Source organism: Armigeres subalbatus, chromosome 1 (assembly GCF_024139115.2).
Source record: "Armigeres subalbatus isolate Guangzhou_Male chromosome 1, GZ_Asu_2, whole genome shotgun sequence".
NCBI classification, from domain to species: Eukaryota; Metazoa; Arthropoda; class Insecta; order Diptera; family Culicidae; genus Armigeres; species Armigeres subalbatus.
The window spans coordinates 288,653,578-288,679,305 of NC_085139.1; the positions used below are offsets into that span (position 1 = coordinate 288,653,578).

General features: G+C 38.5%; 2 protein-coding genes and 1 long non-coding RNA gene across 4 annotated transcripts in view; all 3 read left to right on the plus strand.

Moving 5' to 3' along the window:
• Positions 1 to 8,498, plus strand: part of LOC134207693 (signal transducer and transcription activator-like) — a 345,148-nt gene extending 336,650 nt beyond the window's left edge. The window contains exon 9 of one of the 2 annotated variants that reach the window (XM_062683493.1): positions 7,965 to 8,498. In XM_062683493.1, the coding sequence (XP_062539477.1) occupies positions 7,965 to 8,064 (100 nt within the window). In that variant the 3' untranslated portion in view covers positions 8,065 to 8,498. Of the gene's footprint in view, positions 1 to 7,961 lie in introns of both variants that reach the window. The other variant, XM_062683492.1, reaches the window with a different exon arrangement.
• Positions 8,499 to 20,807: 12,309 nt separating this feature from the next.
• LOC134215410 (uncharacterized) lies at positions 20,808 to 21,773 on the plus strand. The gene is made up of 3 exons (XR_009980150.1): positions 20,808 to 21,184; positions 21,243 to 21,549; positions 21,610 to 21,773. It is a non-coding gene; the product is annotated as an uncharacterized LOC134215410 (long non-coding RNA).
• A 2,063-nt stretch (positions 21,774 to 23,836) lies between these two features.
• Positions 23,837 to 25,475, plus strand: LOC134215417 (splicing regulator SDE2-like). Its single transcript, XM_062694619.1, has 3 exons — positions 23,837 to 23,855; positions 23,947 to 24,048; positions 24,746 to 25,475. The coding sequence occupies exons 2-3, from the start codon at positions 23,956 to 23,958 to the stop codon at positions 25,451 to 25,453; spliced, it is 801 nt and encodes a 266-aa protein (XP_062550603.1). The 5' UTR covers positions 23,837 to 23,855; positions 23,947 to 23,955; the 3' UTR covers positions 25,454 to 25,475.
• The last annotated feature ends 253 nt before the right edge of the window (positions 25,476 to 25,728 follow it).

Below are 25,728 nucleotides of genomic sequence, written 5' to 3' on the forward strand. Positions count from 1 at the left end.
AGGATTGAAAATTTTTTAGATCACTTTTAACTTTTTAAAACAATGTTTTTATTATTTGCATGAGCATGAGCATTATGACTGCACAATTCGTAGTTGCTACTCCGTGATTGACTAAGCTTGCGAAATTGTACAGAGAACACAATAAATGGGGCTTGGGATTAGCTACCCATTCTCAATGTACACGTTTCGGGAGCTCAAATATTTAAAGTCAATAACGGCGCCGGCCATATCCTTACGGTCATATAGGAAGGAAGGGATTGTTAGTCCGACTCTCGTTACTACTAGAGACCGAGTATACCTCTGCATCTTCACGATTGTCTTGGGATAGGATATCGTTTTAGTTACAAACGATTATTTGTCTAAATTCACTTTGGTAAGTGATGCGATCTATGGGATGGGAAATAACACTAATACGCTATTAAAACATGCATGCCCGGTGGCATATGAAAACTGAGGAGAATCGTGTTTTATACGACCGAACGGAAGCGCAGCACTCTGTACTCATTTGCTCGATGGCTACTGCAAACTATCAAAGACCGCGCTTTTTTCGACCGGAGCAAAGCGCCATACATATGCATGAGCCTTCGACAACATAGAAGTTTTATTATTATCTCGACGACTAAAACACGCACCGCACTTGCTTGCTCGATGGCTACTGCAAACTTTTGATTTTCTCACCCTCACAAAGTAGCACAACATTTCGGTAACCGGCCGATCGTTTTGCTTTTCGCACAAAGCAGAACTAAATTTCGCGGATCCGCGATAGCTCTGCTTACTGGAGGAACACGACTGGACAATAACCAAACTTTCACTTTCTGATTTATTTACTCACCCGCGTAAAACGGAACAAAATACGTACGGTCACAATGTTTTTATTATTTGCAGAGGCAAAGGCAATGTAGTATTCAATTTTATCTGCAACGGTGAGATATTCAAGGTGAACTTTTCAAACTGCGATTATTTGCATATCCATTCTACAAGCCAAACTGAAATCATATTAAAAGCTGGCTATGTTTATTTCTAGACGTTGACTATTAATGATTTTTTAATTAAAACATCATTAAAAACCGGTTACTTTTCTAGTGCAGCAGTCGAACATTGTCCTATTCTGTTGCAATTATGGATAATCGCTTGTTGTTAGTTGAATTTGTTCCGATATTTGCAATAGAAGGTCAATGTTGTTTTTAATGGTAATGTTTCAGTTTTACAATCGCTGCTTTTAATGTTTTCATACAATTTTATCAGTAAATATTCTGGTTGATGTTTGAGAATTTTGATCAGAAATTACTCCAGTGAAGATGCTTTAAGATATCTGCTGAAGATAATTATTTCCATCATAAAATTTTTCAAATTACTTCAGAATTCTCCCTGAAACAAAAAATCTATCCCCAACGAATTTCCATGAATTCTCTCGATAGTTTTTATCTTGGCGTTCCTCAATGGATGTGTGTCGTGGAGGATTCATACACAAAATATGCCAAGAAATCTTCAAACATTTTTCCATGAGCTCTTCACAAAATGCCATTAGATATTACTCATAATGTTCTGTGTGTGTTTCTATGGGGTTATTGTTTCCAATCGAATTCGACAAAAAGCAAACTACCTGAGAGTATATTAACCAAAGTATTCAAAGTATCGGGGCCCTCCTTAGCCGTGCGGTAAGACGCGCGGCTACTAAGCCGACTTAAAGTCGAGTCAAGTACGAGACACTAAAGACGGCCTTACTGTTGAGGTCGAAATACGTATCTGTCAAGATACAATTAAGTGGTGGAATTCAATGGGATTGTACAAACTCGTCTTATGACAAGTGAGTATCATCGTGTTAGCCTCGAATGCAAAAATGGTAATTTGGCTTAGAAACCTCGCAGTTAATAACTGTGGAAGTGCAAAATGAACACTAAGCTGCGAGGCGGCTCTGTCCCAGTGTGGGATGTAATGCCATTAAGAAGAAGAAGAAGATTCAAAGTATCGGAGTGGTTATAATGCTTTCAACGGGCTTACTGTAGGTGCTGAATGGATTTATAGGAGGTTGTAGAGATTTAGTTCTTGAACATCTGAAGGGTTACTAGCAGTCCGTGATTATTTTTAGAAGCCCATAAACCCAACAGAGAGTAAATAAGAATTCTTACTCCATAAGTATACTTGAGAGCCGATGGAGGTTTCTCAACATCCACGGTAATCCTTAACAATCGTCCTGCAAATCCTGAACAATTTTAATTCAAAAGATTTCTAGAAGCTCCTTCGATTATTTGGAAAAAGATGAAAACTCGGGTCGAATGATGCAAGATTTCACACAAATTTCCAAAAAGATCATGAAAACGTCAACGATTAGAAGAAGTCCGTAAGTAGTCTTGGAGGTCTATTGCGAGTCCAAGGAGTCCGTGAGAATTCCGGAATGTGTGCTGGGAAATAACTTTTCCGGAGTTCTGCGCACATTCTTGAATCTTTGTGAACGAACACAATTACCTACGATTTTCTACAAATCCCTAATACTTCTAGGAGTGATAATTTTTCTAGTAACTAGGAATCTACAAAGAAAAAAATTCCATGGTAAAAGTTACTATTTCGTAGACTACGCCATGTTTTTGAAACTAATGTAAAATTTCAGTTAAATTTATCATGATTTCAGAGAAATTCACTACTGATTTAGTTCTTGTAACAACATTCCGCAAGGACCACAGTTGATTTTCACTGCGCTCATGGTAAAATCAAACGGGTTTGTTATCTGCTGAAAATCGTCGGTGCGTATTCTTAAAATAACCTTCGGAATGGTAGTTTCCACCGCAACATTTTTTTTGTGTAGGAATTGAAAAAAACAATTTTCATCCCTAGAATTTTTCGAGAAATGGTCCGGAAAGTCAGGGAATTTTATCCTCAAATTTGAGCCGACACCCTGACAGCAGGCCTGGCAGCGGGTCACTTTTTAGTGGCTTGGTCACTTTTTTCGGGTTAGTCACTAAAAAGTCTCTTTTTTCGACCTCAAGTCTCTAAAGTCACTTTTTCTCGCAAAAAGTCACTATTTTCAACTATTTTGAAACTATTGAATAAGATTTTTTTATAAAGGTTTATCGGAAGCTGTTTTGTTTATGGCGGAAATGAAATTACGGAAATGATCACTCTGAAACATCGCCAGCCATTTAACTCGCTGCTCCTATTGGCATTTCACCAGTAGATAATTGAAGGTGTTTTACGTCACAGTTTATAAATTGGTATATAGTCATGCAAGCAGGACACCTGTCGATTTTGAGTTTTTATAACTCAAACTTTATGCAGTAGGGGAAGGTGAGAAGACTTGATTCTCCCCTGTTTTACCTAGAACTAAACTGCCCATGATGGCATATTTGTAACACTCCACAACAGTAAAACAGGTTTTACTATCTTGCTTATCTGTGGTAAGCTGGAAATGATTGAGTTTGTGGGGAGGATTAACAAACGATTTACAAAATCAACCAAAATGCATGTTACAAATGTTACAATTGCTATCATTTTTTCACAGCACAAATCCATAAATATGCTAAATGATCTTCACTGATAAAAATGACATCATTCCACCACAAGTTCAGGATATTTGAATTTTGAGTTGTTGCCTCAATTTGAGGAGACTTTAACTTTCATAAGGCATCTATATAAACATTTGTCTAAAAAATTCAAGAAAATATAATTTGTTCTCAAGCGGCTTTTTTTTGTAGATTTTGACAGATGTAATGAAGGGTTTGCTCTAAACAAATATTTATTGAGTAGATATCATAGAAAGGCGATCAAGTCTCCCCAATTTTGAAGATTGCATGCGCTGTCGAATTCCGTAGCAAAAATCGTTCATGAATACGCACCTCAAATCGGAAAATCTGCGTATTTTGGAGTAAAAATATTTAAAAATTCAGAGAGCATGGTCCTCATTACAAGCAGGAGGTCGAGCGTTCAATCCCAAGCTCGTTGTACATAAATCTTCATAATTTTTGTATCGTTTTCTACCAAAACGATCCTACTGTTGTTCCTGTCGCACTAAAAATTCCAAAAACATCCGTGGCACCTATGACAAATCGTTAGAGTTCTCTGCATCTTTCTTAAGTAGGTAGCTAATCCAATGATCGTAATTTTCACTTATTCACACGAGAAGTATTCTATTCACTCAGATATTCACCGAGAAATAATTTTCAGGGAAGAAAAACAGGTGTTTAGAGTGATAACCATAGTTCGATCACTTCCAGTGGCGTAAAAATTTGATTTGCTCGCAGACTACTCATAGTTTTAAGTTGTCCTGATTTTTACTGATATTGACTAAAATTTCCGTGGGGTTAAAAGATAGGGCAATAATTTTACTTAGTCACTAAGTAAATAAAAGTTACCGAGTACGATTTTCATTTTTCTTCTGAGCTCGTTCTAAGAGATAAGAGTAGCGAGTGAAAGATGTTTTCCGCCACAAATTTCAAAAAATATTCTCCTTCGACCCAAAAACGCTTGATTTCGTCTCATCGAACTTGCAATTGAAATTAGAAGTCACTAGGTATTTGGTCACTTTGTCTGCAACTGAAAGTCACTATTTGGTTCCTTTTTCGTCAGCTTTGGTCACTAAAGTCCAGAGTGTAAAATAATCGAAAATTTTTGGTGAAGTTCATTTTTCTTCATTTGTCAGTTCACTTCCGACACATTCATAGTCGGCTCTGGAATGTCAATATTCAGTTGAATATTAGTCATTGAACATTTTTGCACATTTTAAAAAAGGATAAATTATCTGAAATCTGAACACGTTTTAAATGAGTAAAGTAATTTATCATAAAGTACTGAATCGGATTTGCCTCCGCGAGGTACTTCCAACGGTAAACATCAATATAGACAATGCTATTTTTGTTTTTTTTCCTGCACATAGTAAGCGCACTCAGTTACAGGCGAATGAATGAGTTGGTGGATTAGTCTGATTATTTCATTCTATGTTTTGAATAATCATGCGATGTTTGTCAAAATTCGGACCAAAATTGCTTCATGAAGATTAATATTTTAAGCTCTGCTAAAGTCACTATTTTGAGTGGCTTCGGTCGCTACCACCCCTGTAGGAAATTGAAGTTTATGATAGACAAATCTCGAGCAACGAGTTTTTCCCATTAGTCCGTCAGAAAACTCTTCAAAATTGACAAACGAATTTGTCATACAATGAACTTGGACAGTGGCTTTTTTTTCTGCGCGAGCGTGGTTCAGAGGAGAGGACTTAAGTCGAGGCTTCAATCGCACCATGTCGAGGCTGATGTCCAATCACTATTCACTAAACGCACATCTCTACAGAATAAACCTTGTCGATAGCAATGTATGTAGGTGTGAAGACGGTTACGATTACATCGATCACGTAGTTTGGTATTGCACGGAAAATGACGCCTTCAGAGAGCAACTATTGGATACCCTCGTGGTCCGAGGTAAACAATCCTACAGAGAAGTAAGAGGTGTTTTGGCTTACTGATCCGTGTAACACGAAGCGTTGGCCATCCGGAAGATGCTCCCTGACGAACCGAATCATACAAACCATAATTCGAGCACGACGCTACGCTACACCAGTCACGTCATCAAATACCCGGATGTACTGCTGAAATAACCTAAACCCAAATCCCTACCCTGTCCGACCTGAATAAAGTAATTTCTAATCTTGAGTCACCATGAGTATTTTGGTCTTTGTTCCTTTCCAACTAAATGTTAGTGATAAGATGATGTACATTGTATTGGTATCATACTTGAGAATTGCGGCTCCGCAAAGTGAAACACACACGACTGAGCCTACCAAATAAATAAAATAGTAAAATAAAAGCTTTCGTCCATAAACTTCGCCTGGTACTGCCCCCGACGGCTTAAAATTTAGGAGAATATCAATGTGATTGCGCGAAAGTTGCTACAACCCAGCTGATCGCCCTTTTGTTGATGGGACACATGACACCTTCCATCCACTCCTGCGGCCGAATCTCCTCCTCCCAAACCTTGGTAATTAGCCAGTGCCTCACCACCGTATTTATACAGCTCTCTTGGTAGATGGTCAATCACAAGGGCTTTGCTGTTTTTCAGCCGGCCGATCTCCTCCTGTATTTCCTGCAGATTCGGAGTCGGAAGGCGTATGTCCTGCGCGCGTGCTTCCAGATTCATCATCATACCACCGCACCGTTGTCTACCACATCGCCATTCAGGTGCTCTTCGTAGTGCTGCCGCCCCCTTTAGATCACCTCACGCTCGTTTATAAGAAGGTTCCCGTTTATGGCCTTACACATATTGGGCTGTGGCACGTGGCTCTTACGTGAACGGTTTACCTTCTCATAGAACTTTTGTGCGTTGTTTCACGCAAAAAAAACGTTCCCGAATTCGTGAACCAGCAAAAATACACCGTAATTTAATTCATGGATTCGGGAACACTAGTCACGTTTTCCAGAACGTTCCAGAAAACGTGACTGTGTTCCCGAATTCATGGCTGTGTTCAGGAAAAAATACACCGTGAACTTGTTAGTTCACGAATTTACGAACGTTTTTTTTTTTGCCTGTAGTGTGCAGTACATGCTCCGTCTCTTCACGGTCTCTATCTTTCTGCTGGGGCTTTCTCCTCCAGCCGTGCGCCAGCAAAATAAAAAACTGATATTTCAGCAAAAATGGCGTTTGTTAGCTGACTTTCGGCAAAATATTTGCTGATTTTCAGCAATTTTGACAGAAAACATGTTTGCTGGGGCACGGCTGTGCAAATCTCGGTAAAAGTTTTGCTGAGATCCCGGGTAAAAAAAATAAGTGTGTGCGCTCTTAGTGGCAATCATGGAAATGATGGAAGGCTTTATTTTGAGTTGTTTAAACTTGATTTTGATAAATGAATTTAACCGTGTATCGAATGTGATCCTAATGTAAAGCACAGCACGTTAAGAACAGATGACGTTCTATCAGGGTTTCGACTTTTCGTTTCAATGAGACCAAAGCAAGCGTTTTTCGGGCCAAGGGAAAATCTTTTTTTGTTGTTTATGTTGAGAATCATCTTTCACCCATCAACCTTTCCTTGGACTTAGCCTTGGAAGATAAACGAAAATCTTGCATATCAAATGAAAATCCTTTTTCGTTTCATCATTTTTCACCTCTCACTCACTTTTCGCGAGAATTATCGCAGAACAATTACAAAATTGTTTGGCCGCGCTGGGATTCGAACCCAGAATAGTAACAATAATAGCTGTGGGGATGCGCCTACTCTAGCCACACCACCACGCTGTCTGTATAAAAGCGTTAAGTTATTTGTTCCACATAAGCTACTACCATTTGCATTTATGATGCCACGAAAAGACTCGAATATGAAAGAAAAAGAGCAAACCAACGTTTGGCGGCAATCGAAGTGAGCGAAAAATTGTTATCACTCTCCAGGCTGTTTTTCTTTCCCGAAAAGCGGTTTTTCCCCGAAAATGTTTGTAAGAGAGCATCATGTGCTCCTGAGATTGAGTGAGCATTACGAACCCTGCGTTCTATGTAATTAAAAAAGCAAATTTCGTATTTCTAGTTATTGAAAAATTAAGCTTTGCAAGTAGTTTCTAACTTTTTTTTAAACGTTTTTAGTAACATAAGTGTTGTTATTTACTTCCTGAATAGGAAGTTGTTTTAGATTAGCTGTATTCATGCTTTGCTAATGAAAATTTGATAAAAAGCACGCATTAGACTGTAACACTTACTAATAATTATATAATACCTAATTATATTCTTTTTTTCTGTTCTATTCTAATTTTGCATGCCATCCAATTTTATTCTTTTAACGAAAAGTTACGAAACATTATACTGGACATAGTTCAACACACGTTCCGATGCTCATCTACTCTTAGTATGTCATGATTTATTTTTTCGTTTGACCATTTTTTACTTCTCTTTCATGTTTTCTCTTCCGCCAATGTGTGTGTGTAACCATGTGACTTGTTTTATCGAAATCACACGCACACAATCATACAACTCCAAAAATAAACCTGCGCCAACAGTAGCTACAACCTGGAGAACGATCAGGTCAATCACCTGCCGTACCAACCGTTGGACGACCTGGAGCTGGGCAATATTGACATGTTCGCGTCGTCGTACAATTAGGAGCCTACGGAAGGTGCAGTGGAACGCAAAGCACTTGATACGACACACAAACAAACACACATACACACACACATGTTAAGAAACACACAATAAGGTATTTTATGAGACAGATCGAATCAGCTGGTTTTCTCGTGTTTATCTACTTTGACAATTAGTGGGAGCCCGTTTGTTTGGTAATTTCGCGCTGAACATTCCGATGGGTCCCATCATCAATTCGACATGTTTTACTTTTCGGTTACCGGGGCTTTAGAACAAAGTTTTTCAAATGATTCTTAAAATGTGTCGTTAGATTATTTATACCATTGCATTCTGAGCATAAAATGTTGAAGAAAACATGAATGAAAAGTAAAACGTTGCAAACAATATTTTGTGTTCGGACCTAATGGAATGTTCACGCAGAATCATACCAAAACAAAACATTGAAAGTAAATAAACGGGCCACCGCAAAACGTCTCATAAAATACCTTATTGATCGAGGAGGGTATTGTGCAAACGAAAGAAAAACAACCAGCGCTGTGTCAACGATAATCAAAATCCCCCCCCCCCCCCCAAATTTTAGTGCTTTAAGAATGATCAAAATTTGTGTATTTTTTTTTGTTTTATTCCTTAATTCTTTTTTACGTCGTGAATGCTAGTGCATTTATCTGTATTGAAGTTGATTATCTTATAGTTTTATAATTCTATATCTGCTCTAAACGTATATGTGAATAGAATTTATTCGTTTCTGTCCCGCTACCCTCCAGGAATGTAATGCTTAAGTTTGATGAATGCAGTTAGACAATGCTGGAGGACCAGTTGCATGTTACGGTTGCCTGATTCGATTACCAGGGATTGTATTATCCTATGATTTAGTAGTGTCTAAAAATATGTGTCCTTTAGTTTGTCGGATGTTCAATCATACGAAGTTAATTTAGATCTTAGTACACGGAAGCGATAACCATAATTTTGAATTTGGCGTGCATTAATATCGATTTTAGTAGAGATTCCACTGCAGAAATGGGATGATAGCTAAGGAAGGCAGAGAACACATCAAGATGAAACGAAGCAAAATAGAGTGAAGTTAGTGGATAAAAATATGTTTGCGAACGAAACATAACCTGTAAGTACCTTGAGGGATGGAAGCGGTTCAGAAATTCCCATTGTCATTTATATTAAGAAGAAGCATACATACGCGAACCACGTCATTAATATGTTTAAAGTGAAAATAATAATTGAAAAATGAGTGTTGTGATTGTTCTTCTTCTTGTGATAGAGCAGTGTGTCAGCTAATCGAATAAAACTGTGGAAAGTGTCGTTTGATGGAAGAATTTCATAATCTAAGAAAGCAAATTTTGTCTTGTAAGAGAATTCTGCACTTGTATAATGTAAGACAGTAGATATTAAGGTGACACAAAAATTATATATATATATATAAATTACACACAGACAACATTGATACTAGCCTATTGAATCGAAGGGCGAATCGGAAACGAGAATGTGACAGACAGGAAAACAAGCGGTTTCGTTATTTGATTCTTTAAGAGACAAAAAAATGACAGATTACGACGATGAGCTTTAGGGGGATGAAATACTAGTGATTGCTGTAGCAGATGAGACATAAATTTATAACAAACTAGGGAGCTTGTTTGCTCCTTCATCCTTGCAAAAGCATACAACGAATTAAGAAAAAGTTATTCTAGAGTAATGTTAAAAGTTTCTTACGAATGTAAACAAACCATGTCTAAATTAAGGCCAAACGCTCGTCATTTGGCAGCTGGGAAAATTTCCTATTATTGGTCAGTGTAATATTTTTCAGCTACTGAAAAACGGTGCAATTTGTAGTAGTTTTCTATTCAAACTGTTATTTTTGTCAAAATTTTTGTATTTCGTGAGACTAGTATTTTGTCTGTTTGAATATCTGTGGCATGAACCTCGTACGAATGATGTCGGTTCACATCCCATCAATGTGAGCGCAGGCCACACTGGATAAAAAATATATGCTTTTTAAAATTAGTTTTACCTCAAAGTATTCTTTTTTCAAAACAGAATAAAAATGAACTGCATTGAGAAAAGTCATACCGTATATTCCGTATGTGTCTTACTGTAGCAAAAAATGTTTCCCGTTGAAATTTAAACGAATGTCTTTGAACATATTCTTTGTAGAATGATGATAGCTAAAAAAACTGTATTGTTGTTTGACTGCATTTACAGTAAGAGCACGTAAAATACACAGAATTATATAAAGAAAAATGCCATGTCTCTGCAAGTACATTTCGATCAACAGCGAGTGAGATAAATGTTCTATTTGTAGCAAACACTTACATACACACAAACCAAGATCACGAATTTCAACTATTCCAAGAATAGTGCCATAATCGAGAGGGGAGAAGTAACCACCACTAGTATCATCTAGCACCTAGACTAATATGTAATCTGTTTCTTTCGTCCCCTCCCCCTCCAACTGTGAGAAGATATCTGATTTTAAATATATATATTTTTAACGGTTATATTCATCGTTCGAATCAATGTGCTTTATAAATTTACACAACTGGACGGAACAGAAAAATGAACGAAAAAGTAAATCAGATGGTTCTAATTTTTATATTCTTACTCGATTCGGGAAATGTAGTTAGGCCAAAACGTAAAGAAAGGAACTGGTGCGCTGAGAAGATATGTGAGGAAAAGATTTTTTACACCACAAAAAGATTATTTTGATTAGATTGAACCTTGGTAGTTTAGAAGAAACAGAAAATGCAGATGGAAGATATTTACTCGGAAGCGTTCTTCAAGTCCCATACACATGTATAAGTGAAACACTGTTGTAAACGCAAACTCATCGGTTTCAGAGAGAGAAAGAAATAACTAAGAAAAGCTTAGAGAAAACAATTGTTAAATTAAATATACAAAGAAAATCCGTAGTTCAGAGCATTTGATCTTCATGATTACACCGTTTCGATGAAACAAGAAGAAATGTTGGTACTTAGACCACAGAAAACGTTTGACTTAAATTAGATATTATACATATACACACATACAATTAAAGCTAGAGGAAAAAAAATTAAAAAATGACGGTGTCAATTTTAATGAAGAAAAAACTGGAATGAAGTCATCATGTTTCTACTTCGATCGTGAAAAGTATACGTTTTGCGCCTGGGGCGCAGTCTACGAAACTATGAAAGAAATTTGTATACCTGACCACAAGACGATAAATACAAGTTTTATCATAATTCTACACATACACACGGTTTACACATTTACCCGAGAAGAATTACAAAAATAATATATAGTAAATTGCAGATATAACCCCATAAATGAAACAAAACAGCCTGGGAACCAGTAGCACAGGAAAGAAAACCTTATTTACAGTGTAGTTTGCTATGAGCAGGCGACCAAGGCTACATTTATTCCAATGAACTTGATACTTACACTTGAAGATAAAAAAATACAAAACACGAACCATGGATGATGGAACGAGACACAGTTGTAATGAAAATACGTCCAAAGAAACTTCCTTAGTAGGAAAACGAAATAAAAGAGTAAAAGTATTAAACTTACACACAAACTAATGAGCATAAACACGCAAATCCCCACACACTCACCCCCACTCTACCCAGAACCAGAGATCTAGAGAACAAAAATGCCTTTCGAGTCCATTGAACCACATCAAAGCATTTCTTCACACATTTCTGAAAAAAAAAATACAAAATAGTAAAAACTCACAAACACACAAGTAAACTGAAGAAGAAGTCTTTTTTCAATGATGCGCGAACCAAAAGAATTTCAAATGAAGTGGTCTCATTTCTGAGGAGGAAAATGCAAAGAATGAAGCAAAAAAAAATGGGACGGACGGAATCAATGGAGCACTGAAAGGTGCGCGATGGAACAAACAAGAAGGAAAACAATGTAAGATTAAATGTATTGTGCTTATTATATAATGAAGAAAAACTTGAAACAAACTGCGTTTTGAGGATTGTTTTTGCTTGATTTTGTCTGGCTGATGATGACACGTCCGTTAATGGTGTATGCCGTGTCTGTAAATCTTTTGGGGCGGCGTTAATCTAATGAATTTCCTCGGACCCGATAAGTTGCGGAGGACAACGGAGGTCTATCGTAGCTTAGTAGGGAAAGCACCTGTCTAACATACTGGGGTCGTGGATTCAAACCCCACCAAAGGAAGTTGTTTGTCTTCAATAAATTTTTCGAACTAAATCTTCCACATTCTGTCCATATGCACATCGAGTTTTCAACATTGTAACATTGTAATTGTCACCATCCGGCTAGTATCCATCTGGTTTCAGTTGGACTAAGTATTCTCGCCAATTTCCCAGTCTTCAAGCCTACAAGCCTACAACTCACTCCCGACAGCATCCTTCCCGTCTTTGGCTGGAAACAACAGAGTTATGATCAACGTCAGCAATCTGCCTATCAAGGCTTCGAGTATAACCCCAAATATGTATTATTGTCTGTACCTAGCACGATTGCGCACTTTGCGTTACTTGTTGCTGAGATGTAAAAGATGATCAGGCAACTGATGCAGATGTACCCCAACAGCAGCACTCGTCGTTAAGATTGTGGAATACCCACTCTCTATATAGCGACCAAATAACTGGAAATCGCTGAATCGAACTTGAACAACTGAATCAACATGACAATCCTAACGGAGAACCGATCGCTACCATTCGTCTTTTCGAGACATCATCTACAGAATGGACCAAGCCGGCGGACAGTCTAGGGGAGGTGTTGTCATTATCATTCGCAAGAGGCTCAAGTTTTGGGCTCTACCCGACTATCGTCTAACAAACATCGAGGCAACTGGTATTGAGTTGATGACGCCAAAAGGTTCCATCGAAATCGTCGGTGTCTTCAGATCCCGGCTCGATGACAGAGTAAGTTTATTCTCATTGGTGATTTGAATGCCTGCCACTCGCTGTAGGTAAACTCCAGAAACAATATGAACGGCTAAGTGATTACTTATGACTTTCTGGCTGAACACTACATAGTTCTGTATCCAGAGGAACCAACCGTCTGCTCTTTGGCTGGTATTGGATTCATCCATACTCGACATTTCTATTACGAACTTCTTCGAAATCTCCAAGCTCAGTGTGTTCACCTCCCGGTGCAATTCGAAGTCGACCAGGAAGTCTGTCAGCGGCTCCAACAATGTTACAGCTCTCTGCCGCAACACTCTGAAAAGAACCGCTTAGACGTAGTTCCTGTTTGTTGGGGAAAGCATTGACCGAGTATTTCAGACGTTATTGTACAAAGACACAATCCCAAAGAACTTAAAATCCGGCTAGGAAAGTCTAAGGTATGAGGAAGTCATCAATATTATTGACATTACAGTTGGAGTTGATGAACGAGAAATTTCATGATTATACTAGAAACTTGGCAAACTACATACTTGAAGCCCTTCTGGCGACTTGTGAAAGTCCTGTAAACTAGAATTGAACTAGTTTTTTTGGGACGTAGACAAAACTTTGTGTCTCGGCTGATGAGAAAGCCAACATATCTGAACAATTTATAGTCTCTCATAGTCTGGCTCGGGTCATAGTTGACGCAGTGCATGCGCCGGTGGTGGCATCAATCAACGGTTCACCTCACAATTCGGATATACTTCCTTTCCATCTGTAAGCTATGGAAAGGGGATCCCATCCTTAAACCGGGGAATGTGCTGGCGCGCTACAGGCCCAAAAATCTCCTGTCGTTGATCGGCAACTTGTTAAAGGAAGTCATCAACTCCTGACTCGTTGAAAACATGAATGTGAACGACATACTGTTGGATGAGTGATTTTGGCTCAGACGTAGTCACACAGCGATCTATCAGCTTTAAAGTGGCAGCGGAGGAGATAATTACCTCAGTTTAGCGGACGATATAAGCCAACTAGCCCTCACTTTGAGGGAAGTTAAGTATGCCATCCAACTGCTAAAGACCACTAAAGTAGCTGGTAAGGATGGTATCGGAGTTGAGCTCATTAAGAGGGGCCTGTACTCAATTCTGGAAAAGCTGGCCAGTGTTTGTCAGAATCGGGGACACTGAACAGCTGCCGAAGGAGTGGAAGGAAGGGATCATATGATGTGTAAAACTGTGTGAACATTTCGGGTGAACATTCCAGTTCGTTCGAATCACGCTGGGGACTAAGACAAGGTGATGGGCTTTAATGTTTGTTGTTTAACATTGCGCTAAAAGGTATCATGCGAAGAGCCGAGTGTAACAGCCGGGGTACGATTTTCAACAGATTCAGTCAATTTATTTGTTTCGCGGATGACATAGACATTGTCGGCCGAACATTGGCAAAGGTGGCAGAACTGTACACCTGTCTGAAACGTAAAGCAACAGAAGTTGGACTGGTTATGAATACACCGAAGATAAAGTACATGCCTAGTGGGCGGAACCGAGCGTGACAGGTCCCGCCTGGGAAGCAGTGTTACGACAGACGGGGATACTTTCTATGTGTGGCGGCGCAGGATGGACCACGAGCTCGCCCAGCTCTATGGCGAACCCAGCATCCAGAAGGTATCTAAAGCAGGAAGGGTGTTACCGTTAAGACATTAAATCCTAAAATTTCTATTAAAATAACACATATACAACCAAAAGAAATATATTATCTATCAGTTCAATCAAAGGTAATTGCCTATTTCCGGGGATTAAACCACCCGACTTAGACGTTAATTTACAATGTTATGAAAACTCATATGTGAATATGTACGTTATGTGGAAGATATTGATTTGGAAAATGTATTGGAGGTAACCACTTTCCCTTCGATGGGACTCGAACCCATGACCCTACAGTACGCTAGACTGGTGCTTTAACCAACTAAGCTACGAAGGACCTCCGTCGGCCTTCGCAACCTAGCAGCTACTGAACGAGCTCGAGATTCCCCAAATTGGACGCATAGTCAAATCACTCGCAATCCATTTCTCAAGCCTATTATCTATGTTTTTAGTAAACTTAAATAAACTGAAACTATTTCAGTTCAATCAAAGTTAATTGCCTATTTCCGGGGATTAAACCACCCGACTTGGACGTTAATTTACAATGTTATGAAAACTCATATGCAGAGGCGCATCCACGTTCCAAATCATGGGTAGGACAAATAGGGAAAATAAGGGCAAAAGCTCAGATGTTGAGAAATCAATGCACGCTTTACATATAACCAATTCGAAATTGGAAAAGAGTAATGGGTAAGCAGGAATGCATGCAGTATAAGAAGTCGCTTTGGAAATCGAATAAATATTTTATTGTACAGAGCTACATCAAAAACTTGAAGACTTAAAGCAAATTTCCCTCAAAGCGCATACAAAACGATAACGCGCGCACCCAATGTGTCTCGCCTGATAAGCGTAGCATATTTAATCACGTGTTCCATACATTCCAGTGGCCCATGAAGAATTGCGCTTTTCCGAAATATACGAAGCGTACTAAAAGTGCACGATCCATCAAGTACTACCGTGGACCCCCGGTAACATGACCGCTTTTAATCTGAACACTTTTTAATTTGAACCCCGTTCGTTTGAACATCGTTCAAATTAAAAATGGTTCAAACGTCATTTAACACGTGGAATCGAGAAAAGAAAAATGGAACATCGTGAAACGGAATGCAGAATCAAAACAAACCAGCAAAGAGAGCAGCCAGAAACCAGTTTTTCTGAAGCAAATAGAGTAACCAGAAGTTCAAATTAAAAATGAACCGTTCAAATTATCGGGGGTCCACGGTATGTACGTTATGTGGAAGATATAGATTTGGAAAATGTATTAAAGGTAACCACTTTCCCTTCGATGGGACTCGAATCCATGACCCTACAGTACGCTAGACTGGTGCTTTAGCCAACTAAGCTACGAAGGACCTCCGTCGGCCTCGCAACCTAGAGGCTACTGAACGAGCTCGAGATTCCCAAATTGGACGCACAGTCAAATTACTCGCAATCCATTTCTCAAGCCAATACTTCCGTGTACTATACACATGTGGAAGTATTCCCGGATAAAAAATATCATTGAAATATCATAATTTTTATTGTTCCAGCACCATTTAAAACATAGTTTTTACCATTGAACATAATGGAAGTTTGACAATAAAATCACATGAGAAATAATGGTTTTCCACGATAAAATGAATGGTAAATAAGACTTTTACAATAAAAAAGGGGGGTTGTTATGTATCTTTACAATAAAAAAATCGAAAATTTTCCATACAAAATTCGGAGCAAAACAATTGATTTTACGGTTCTTCAATGGGATGATTTCGAGCAACAAAACAATAGAAAACATTGTGTTTTAAAGGTTTTCAATTACTTTTTCTATTGTTTTACAGTAGAAAAACAACAGGATTTAGAAAACATTATACTCCAATATTACAATAAAAATATAATACAATTAATTGTTTTACAAATTATTTTATTTAGAATATAATTTTAATTCAGTTCAAACTTTTTTTTTCTTTCATTTTAACTCGCTTTGCTGTTATTTGGACACGGGTGCATAAACGCTGAAAATCGGCAATGACGCAGCCCGCTATACTCGCTAAACACGCCGTAACTGCTGCTACTAGAGAAAGGAATTTGATTTATCTCCTATGACTTATTTTGCATGGGTGGATCGAAGTTATTCTTGAACACATACATATAGATATAAACCTGTGAAAATGTAAATTATAAAAGAATGTCAGTTTTATTAGAAAAAGTATTTGAGAAAAAAGAAAAAAAAAATACCTGCATCAGTTCTTATTATATCTTGTTCGTGAGATTGGCCAATGATAGCCGCTGAACGATATTGAATCCGTGAAGACAGCGAGCAGCAGTATTTTATCATAAGCCTCATTTCTGAAAAGGAACAAGGATACATGTTACCAAAAATGTTCCGAATTGCGACGATGGAAATCAAGGGCCCTCTTAAAGGTACTTTAAAGATTTCTCCCGCATCAATATGATCAGGTATTTGATGACAACACCTATTTTTTTTGTTCGGGGTGAACCACTGCGTCCATTACAGTCGACATTCGCTGGTTGGGATTTTAATACATGGGTCATTTTTTAGTTGGGCCTCCACTGGTTGGGCCATGGCCCAACTAAAAAGCATACATACATCAAAATTCAATACAAACGTCTAAAATGGGTTTTGATGTCATTGGACATCATTTGCGATGTTCAAGTTGAAAGGCACGAGTTCAAATTGATGACAGTTGACCAAGCAGTTGACCCAACTAAAAACAGAATTCGTTAGTTGCGTCGAGGTTGGAGGGAGGAAGCAGCGAAGCGCGACTGTACATTGACCGTTTGTAGTATAACACTTTAGATATTTACTTTTATTCAGAAGCGATCACCGCTTGTCCAGCACCAAAAACAGTAATGAAAAGGACACTTCCTGCACCATACAGTTTCAATATTTTCGCCTTTCTACTAATTATAAACAAAACTGTACACGCTCAAATTAATCCATCCATTCTCCGAGTGAAATGATAAGCAAAAGTTTTTGTTCCCTTTATTTTTTTTTATTAAAATTTTTATTACATAACATTTGTAGACCTGCAATATGAAAATATATACTTGAGAATCGGTATATATTTTTTTCATATGATAATTAAAGCTATTGTTATTTTATTGTTTTCAATTGTTATTTCATCAATATAATAAATCCATGAAATATTCCAAAATTATATTTTTTTTTTCTTTAAAATGGACTTTCTGATCATCCAAATAGAATACTTTTATAATTTGTTTAGTTTTTGGATGAGCAATACTAAACATAAGCGAACAATAAAAATATAATAGAATGTATCGGTAACATTTAAATATTTTGTACTTTTAATGTAAGTACAATAAAGATCTTTTGCAACCCTTAAAATTTTACAATAAGCGTACAATAGTTTGTATTGTTTACCACAAAATCTATTGTATTTCAATGGGTTATGTCATACAAGTTACTGTTAATTTTTATCCGGGATTGGCTTGAGAAATGGATTGCGAGTGATTTGACTGTGCGTCCAATTTGGGAATCTCGAGCTCGTTCAGTAGCCTCTAGGTTGCGAAGGCCGACGGAGGTCCTTCGTAGCTTAGTTGGTTAAAGCACCAGTCTAGCGTACTGTAGGGTCATGGGTTCGAGTCCCATCGAAGGGAAAGTGGTTACCTCCAATACATTTTCCAAATCAATATCTTCCACATAACGTACATATTCACATATGAGTTTTCATAACATTGTAAATTAAAACTATTTACTAAATAGCATGCACACTTGAATTGGGTAAATTATGAAGTAACACTAAAATAAAAACATAATTCGTAAGGCCATATCATTACACCATACACTGTACGCACTGTTGAAAAGCAAAACTGGGGAGGCCATATGAGAAGTTGTACCAAATAGGAAGAGCGGGATAAAAAGAGTAGGAATACAGAAAAAGAGAGGATACTAGGGTCTGGACTGCTACGTTTGCTAGCCTGCTTCCTTTTCCATTTCACGTTTCCATTTCAAGTGTCTGTAAATTCCAAGCTAAGGTGGTGAAAAAGATTCTAAAGAAGCCCTTTATCACGTAGCAAGTTGTGAGTTGTCGTGAACCTAAAACCTTAATCCCGAAGGGCATTGATTAGGTCGAATCAGGTATTCATATTCAACCTTATTTAGACGACCCTAGTCCCTAACCCCACTTCTGTATCCAATTACCACATGCTCAGGACCCAAACGGTTGTCGAATCAAATTCGGTTCATTAAGAGGTCTAACAGACTAGAGTGACCTGCCTCGCGGTTGCACGCAGTACCAGCAAGCTCCAGGAGGCGCGACGAAGTCCTACGACTACGGCCAAGAACTACCCCGAAGGCATCCGGAATCCGGTGAACCCGATAATTACCTCTCCATACGGTGGCCAATTGTAGGCGTCATCTGGGACCTTGAAGGCTTCCCGTTAATACACTCCGAGGTCACAAGGAGTCGAAGCCGCAGCCAAGCTTAAGTGGCGTGATGAAATCCCTCGAGTACGGCCAAAACCGGTACTGAAGGCCCCTGGAATCCCATGAACCCGACTACCCATTCCCGTTGTGTCCACCAGTAGGCGTTATCCGAACCACGAATGCTTCTGAAAACTCTGCCAAGTAACCCACGAGAGGTGCAACGATCCACGTGGCAGACAGAAATCATCTACGGTACATGTTAGCAGTGCGTAGCCGGCCGGCTCCGTTCACATTCCTATACTCACACACACACACACACACCAATCTGTAAGTGGCAAAATAAATCATCTAAAATTCCAAAGTATAGTGTTATACCCAAGTGAAAGAACTATTGAACAGCAGTAGTAGCCGACCCAGAGAGCAATAGAGCTTAAGCTCTGACTAGCCGGTGCCCAGGGATTTAGCAGGGTCCATCTGACCCGCAAGTAACAAGGGTACAATGGGCAGGGCATGATGCAAGAATGCCGGAGAGAAACCCTGCAAAGATGGTGTTTGCTTCAGATCCGGCTGGTAAAAGAAGGTATGGAGCACAGCGAGCGAGGTGGGCTGACCAGATACAGAACGACTTGACGAGCGTGGAGCACATTCTGGGATGGAGAGATGCGGCCTCGAACCGAGTATTGTGGCGTCAAATTATTGATTCAGCGTTATCTAAACTGAATGAATGAAATGGGAATGCATGGCTATGAATTATTGTTTGTTATGAGAAATCAATGTTTATTTTACAGAAATTATCTAAGCTTGAAGCTGAGCCCAAATCCAAAATTTTATGAATTTTGGTGTATGGGAACCAATTTAAATCAATTTCAAAAACTTAATAATTGAGCATTCCTTACTTTATTTTACTATGGTTCGTACTGTTAACTTGTGAGCTAACTGCCAAGCAGCCAAGTTTCCAAGAAAATAAAATGGGGTTTAAACATCAAATATAGGAATTACGAAATTGAAAAAAAGTTGTATAAAATGCTCAGAAAAAAGATGTTCTTAGGAATATTATCAATTTCCCACCTTATCGGCCGCGACGATTTGAAATCGTCGCAAAACAAATTGACGCCAAAATCGTCGCCAGCAGAAATGGCCATAAGATCTGTCAAATCAACTGTGAACAAAATTTTATATACTCAATAATCACATTATTTCCCAAAATTGAGCCCTGTTTTTAATGCAGATTGACATTATTTTCTAATAAAACTAGCATTATTTTAGCATAAAGATGTTGGCGACGATTTTGATAGTGCCTAAAAAATGGTCGGCGCGTTTTATTACCAAGGAAATACTTGTGACACATATATGATACCAATATCACTGTACAGCATAAAATCATATGTCTGTCACCCAGAATCACGCTGGTATCACGATAGCACGATGATTTCCGTACCCTGCCCTTCGACCGTTGTATTGTACGAAACAGAACATAATTTGTTGTTTTGACATGTCAAATACGCCGTTTGACATATGAAATAAAAACAAATGTTTGCAAGCTGATTGAGTAAAATTCGCAATTCCACAATTCCGGATTATATTTTTCTCAACATTGGCAAAATAATTATTCGTAAGCCCATTATTTGCTACACAGAGCCAAAAAAAGTTGGGATTCTAACATTTTTCTAATTTCATTTCAAAAGGAAGGAAAACTTGGTAGTTTTGAGTGTCAAACCTTTTTATTCAAATACTAAATTGGTATATTTGAAAGTTTATTCTCAAATTAAAATTGTGTTTTTTACAGTGTAAGCTTTCAGTATACAAAAATTATAGAATAATTAAACAAGCTTAAACATTTCACATTTTCGGCAACACTGACAAGTATAAACAATGAAACTGGCAGCCAACGACTATCTGTCAGTGGCTGATGTGAAAAAACCGCAAAATTATAACTCATCGAATCGTTGACCGTTTCGCGATTCCCTTAAATTATTATTAAAAAACAATCTACTCTTGATCCGAAGGACGTAAAGTAGTGGTCATTCCGCGCGTGTGCGAGTGGCAAGGTGCCGCTTCTAGAAAAGTTCCATCAGGCGCGGATCTGGACGTTCGTGTGTTGTGATAGTGGAGGGCCCAGTTTTCTCCGAATCCTGAACGGACTTTCGAGTGCTTCTACCCAAAATCGCCGCTAAGATTCATCGCTCAACAACAGCAGTCCTCCGAAGAACCAATCTACAAGCAGTCACCGAAAGCCTCCTACCGCCAAAGGCCAAGTCAATGTATATTTGTGGTGTGTGTTTTTTAATAGATTTTTCATGGAGATTTATGTTTTTTCAGGTGATATCATGAAAGATGTACTGTCCGAATGCGCATAGGAAACCCATCCCATTTGCGTCAGAGAAAGCCAGCATCTGAAGTTTTCTCCGTGCAGAATTAACAAATATAGAAGTGTTGAGAGTAGAAGCCGAGCAGAGTAAAAACGCCGAAGGATCTGTTTTCCTATGGTTGACCATCCTTCATGCCGGTATGACTCGTACATGGACAAAACCTTGGTCAAAGATCTATTTGGTAATCGCCACATCCAGGGCAAATTTATAACCCCGAAAAAAAAAGTGTTTGGATCGTCCGCAATATAATACCGAAGGTAAATAATACAATTCTGGTTATAAAACACAACAATCTTCATTTCTGTTTTTCCCTCCAGAACGAACATAGCTGAGCGTTGCCGGCCGCAATGGTGCTTCATGGTGAGCTGGAGTCAGGAGCATGCATTCTCAAACGAGGGCACACCATCATTATTGCATCGCTGCAATGCTCGGAAAACCCCAAACAGACAGCTGCGATCATCAACACAACGGGTAGATACGGAAGTGATATGTGATTTGCTGGCTCCGACGCATCGAAAACAATACTTTGAATAAAATTGGTTAATAAAATAGAAACAATTTAATTATTAATTTGTATAATTTTGTTTTGCCATTACTGGAATTGACACATTATGCACACATTAAATTGAAAATGAACTTAACTTGTTATTTTAAAAGAATTACTAGTTGATTCTAATGCTAAATGCACATGTTGATTTGAGAGGAAAACGTTGTTTTGAAAATTTAGCTCTTGTGAAAGTTCCTGCTGAGTTGACATTTTCACAATTGTAATTTAACAATCCTATACTTTCTACTGAAAATCACTAATTAATTTTCTTAATTTTACCAACGTTTTCTTTGTTTGACTAACGATTTTTTTTGTGTGTACAATTACGCTCTGAAGATGTCTTCCTATTGATTTTGCCAGTTCTTGGGTAGTTTCCGGGAAGATCTACCCTCACTTTTGCATGATATTCAATGGTATGAGTTCTGCATCGTGTGATTTCGAACATTTTGTGCAAGGATCCTATGGGTTTTAATTAGAATGAGGTCTGGGGATTGGGAAGTATGCGGGATCTTTGATTTGCCATTATTCAGCATCTACTTTTTTAGATGGGAAGAATGTTTTGTACAAATTTAAAATTGGATCTGTAGTATTTGGAGAGGGAGGGAGGAGAGGAGAGGAGAGGAGGATCTCGTGGAGGTAAAAGTGGAGTGCAGAAATAAACGGTAGTCAGCGCGAAGTAAATAAGTGTTTGAAAAACCCGGAGTTCCGTGTTCGAATAAACCTGTTACAGGATTTATGACCCAATTGAACGGTGCTGGCTATATCCTTCAAAATGTCCAAATGAATTAAACAATCAGTTGCACTGAGGGAAGATCCATTAATTACGTAACGCAAAAATTGGCCATTTTCAAAACTCCCCTCCCCTCTATGTCACACTTTTTGTATGAAGTCTCTAAAATTTTTGTATGGATTGTCACACTACGGGCAAACCCACCCTCCCACCACCAAGCGTTACGTAATTTATGGATGCTCAAATCACCCCAAACCATAGAATAGAGGCATATTTCTGCTAAAATACCTATACGAAGGATTGGAAAACTATGACGTTTTCATATCGACGAATAAACTGCTGACGCGAATTCACATTTTGTTAAGAAAATATGGGTAAATATTGTGTAATACTCATAAAAAACTATAGTAACAATTTATGATTTATCAAAACAAACTGTCAAATAGATACAACGGTGGAAAGAAAAGATGTGTGTCATCTTGTCACTGTACGCGTACAGCGTGATACGAAAATCATTGTACGGAAATCATATGTCTGTCGATAGTACAGACAATATATAAAAAAAAATCAATCAGTTTTTCCAAATTTAAACACCCAAATGATACACGACCTTACCTCGCATCGCTTCGCAGTGGATTTTGCTCCAATTAAAACCCCCAATGAAAAAGCGCCCCAACTAAATAAAAGCCAATTAAAGAACGTCTACTCACTGTATGTTAAACACTGAGGAAAATGGACGTATGATTTTCAATCAAACGCCTTATGAAAATTTGCCACAAGGAATCGGTATGAATTTCAATATGTTGCCTTATGAATGATGATTTTCATTCGAAAAAAAGTGAAGTGCGGCAGACTGGGTTCGAACTATGGACGTCGGGGCTGGGAGGCCGGTATGTAGACCACACGCCCATGGACGCTTGATTACTCAGGAAGGTAACTGCGTATAAGAATCACTGTTAGTGGAATAATCAGTCGAAGATTCATAAGGCGCCAGTTATGAATTTCGAAAGTCCAGGTCGCTGAGTGAACCATTAAAAACTATATTCTTTTTACTCAGATGTAAATAACATGTCGTATCGTTATCAAAAAGTTCTTTGAAAACTTGATTTGCATTCATTTCTTTCCCGTGTACATATACATGAGTCGCATGATACACAAACATGAGTGGATTTTAATTTAAGTGCATATATAATATTTGTTCACATCTCTATTTCAGGAACGAGTGGAAATTGGAAACGTCATTTCTGTTTTTGTTTGTCTGCTTCGTCTGCTGTGATTAATGTTTTGTAATTTTCGTATAGCTTGTTAATTTTTGAGATAATCCTCAGGCTGAATCAAAATTTATTCATATTAATTTGCTGTATTTCTTTATATTAGCAGCGCAAAATGTTGGAAATCATTTACAATAACATTTTGCTGAGGATAGCTGAAAAAGACGTCAACGAATCAACGTTATACGACTTTTTGGAAAGGAAAACTGTGAGTATAAAATTCAATGTTTATGAGAGATTAGATGCAATATTTACAAATTGTAATTGTTATTTTTATTAGTTAAACGTAAACCTGCTGGCTGAACTTTCTGCCAGGTCAAGATTTTTTTCATAAAGACAAATACAAATGACGCGATCATAGATTGATTCTTCAAATGATGATTTTTCACCCGCCAAAGTATATTATCGGAATAAAAATCGATGCCTCTGTTCCTGCCAGTGTCAGTGAAAGTGATTCTCGTATGAATCGACGATTCTTCATAATGATGAACATCGCTCGCTAGTACATGTAGAATGTTAGCCGAATAATAGATATACCTATCGTTGCCTACATTATTACCAGTCTCGTTATCAGTGATTCCCATTCACTGCTCGAGCCATTCCAGCCAAGGGATTTACGACTAAGGCGGATGCTTCAATAGTTATTATTCTCAAATGGCCCTAGCATGCCTGAACTCCTTTCGAAATTATTTCGCCCTCGCGGCAACCTGGCTATAACTTTCAAGATCTATTTTTTCATTGCTTTCGCATACGCGATATTTTATTTAACTTGTTAAACATCGATACCGATATGAGAATATAAAATTAATTTTAAACCTATCAGGGTCGTAGAACTTCAGTCCATTTAAAAAGTTTCCAATTGGAAAACAAATAACGACGGTTTCATTCTTTTATATCCATTGCAGGGCCTTGCAGCGTCAGATTACTATCTCACCCGTAATGGCAAACGGTTTGATCCGCAGCGAATCGATCCCTCGGGAGCCGCTCTCCTGCGCATGGTGGAACGACTTCCGGGCGGCAAGGGTGGATTCGGTTCCATGCTGCGAGCCATTGGTGCCCAGATCGAGAAAACCACAAATCGGGAAGCCTGCCGAGATCTGAGTGGTCGCCGTCTGCGGGACATCAACGAGGAGAAACGTCTGAAAGCGTACCTGGACAAGCAGAAGGAAGCTCCGGAGGACGAGCGTGCCAAGTTGCAGAAGAAAATCGATAAACTGCTGGCCAAACCGAAGCACGAGTTCCATGATGAACAGTACAATCGGAGTCGGAGTGATTTGACGCAGAATGTTGGCGATGCGGTGCAGGAGGGCTTCCGGAAGGCCGCCGAGGTGGAGAAAGCAGCGGAGGGTGGACTGAAGAGGAAAGCCGTGGACGACGGCAAGAAGGGCAAATTAGTCAAGAAGAAGGCGAAGGGAGCACTCTGGCTGGGAAGTGACGATTTGGGTTCGTCTTCGGACGATAGTAGCGATTCTGACTCGGCTTGTTCGTCCGGTGAGGGAAAGTCCAGCGAAGACAGCGGATCGATGTCGTCCTCTCCATCGTCGAAGCAAATGGTGACCTCTGAGGATGAGAAAAGCAATCAAGAGAAGGAGAAGGCGGAAGCTGGTAATTAGAGTAAACTGTGGAATAAGATAAGATCGTGTTGTTATTTCTGATGACAGTAAATACATAACTGCAATGCATAGATCAGACAAATCAATAGATTCAGGATTTCCTTTTTATATTCCTTTTTCAGATACTGCCCATGATCGCATATTTGTAACACACATTTTTATTCATTTTGTAGAAAACCTGTGAATCGTTCAGAAAGCTCAATTTATTGCATTTAATCCCACAACAATGAAATAGACTTTACTATCTTGCTCATCTGTGGTAAGCTGAAAATAAT

What these genes read in the sequence shown, in the direction of transcription:
- LOC134215417 (XM_062694619.1), top strand. Translation starts at nt 23,956, where the DNA reads ATGTTGGAAATCATTTACAATAACATTTTGCTGAGGATAGCTGAAAAA. An exon ending in ACTTTTTGGAAAGGAAAACT is followed by an intron (nt 24,049 to 24,745) that starts GTGAGTATAAAA and finishes TATCCATTGCAG; the next exon opens with GGCCTTGCAGCGTCAGATTA.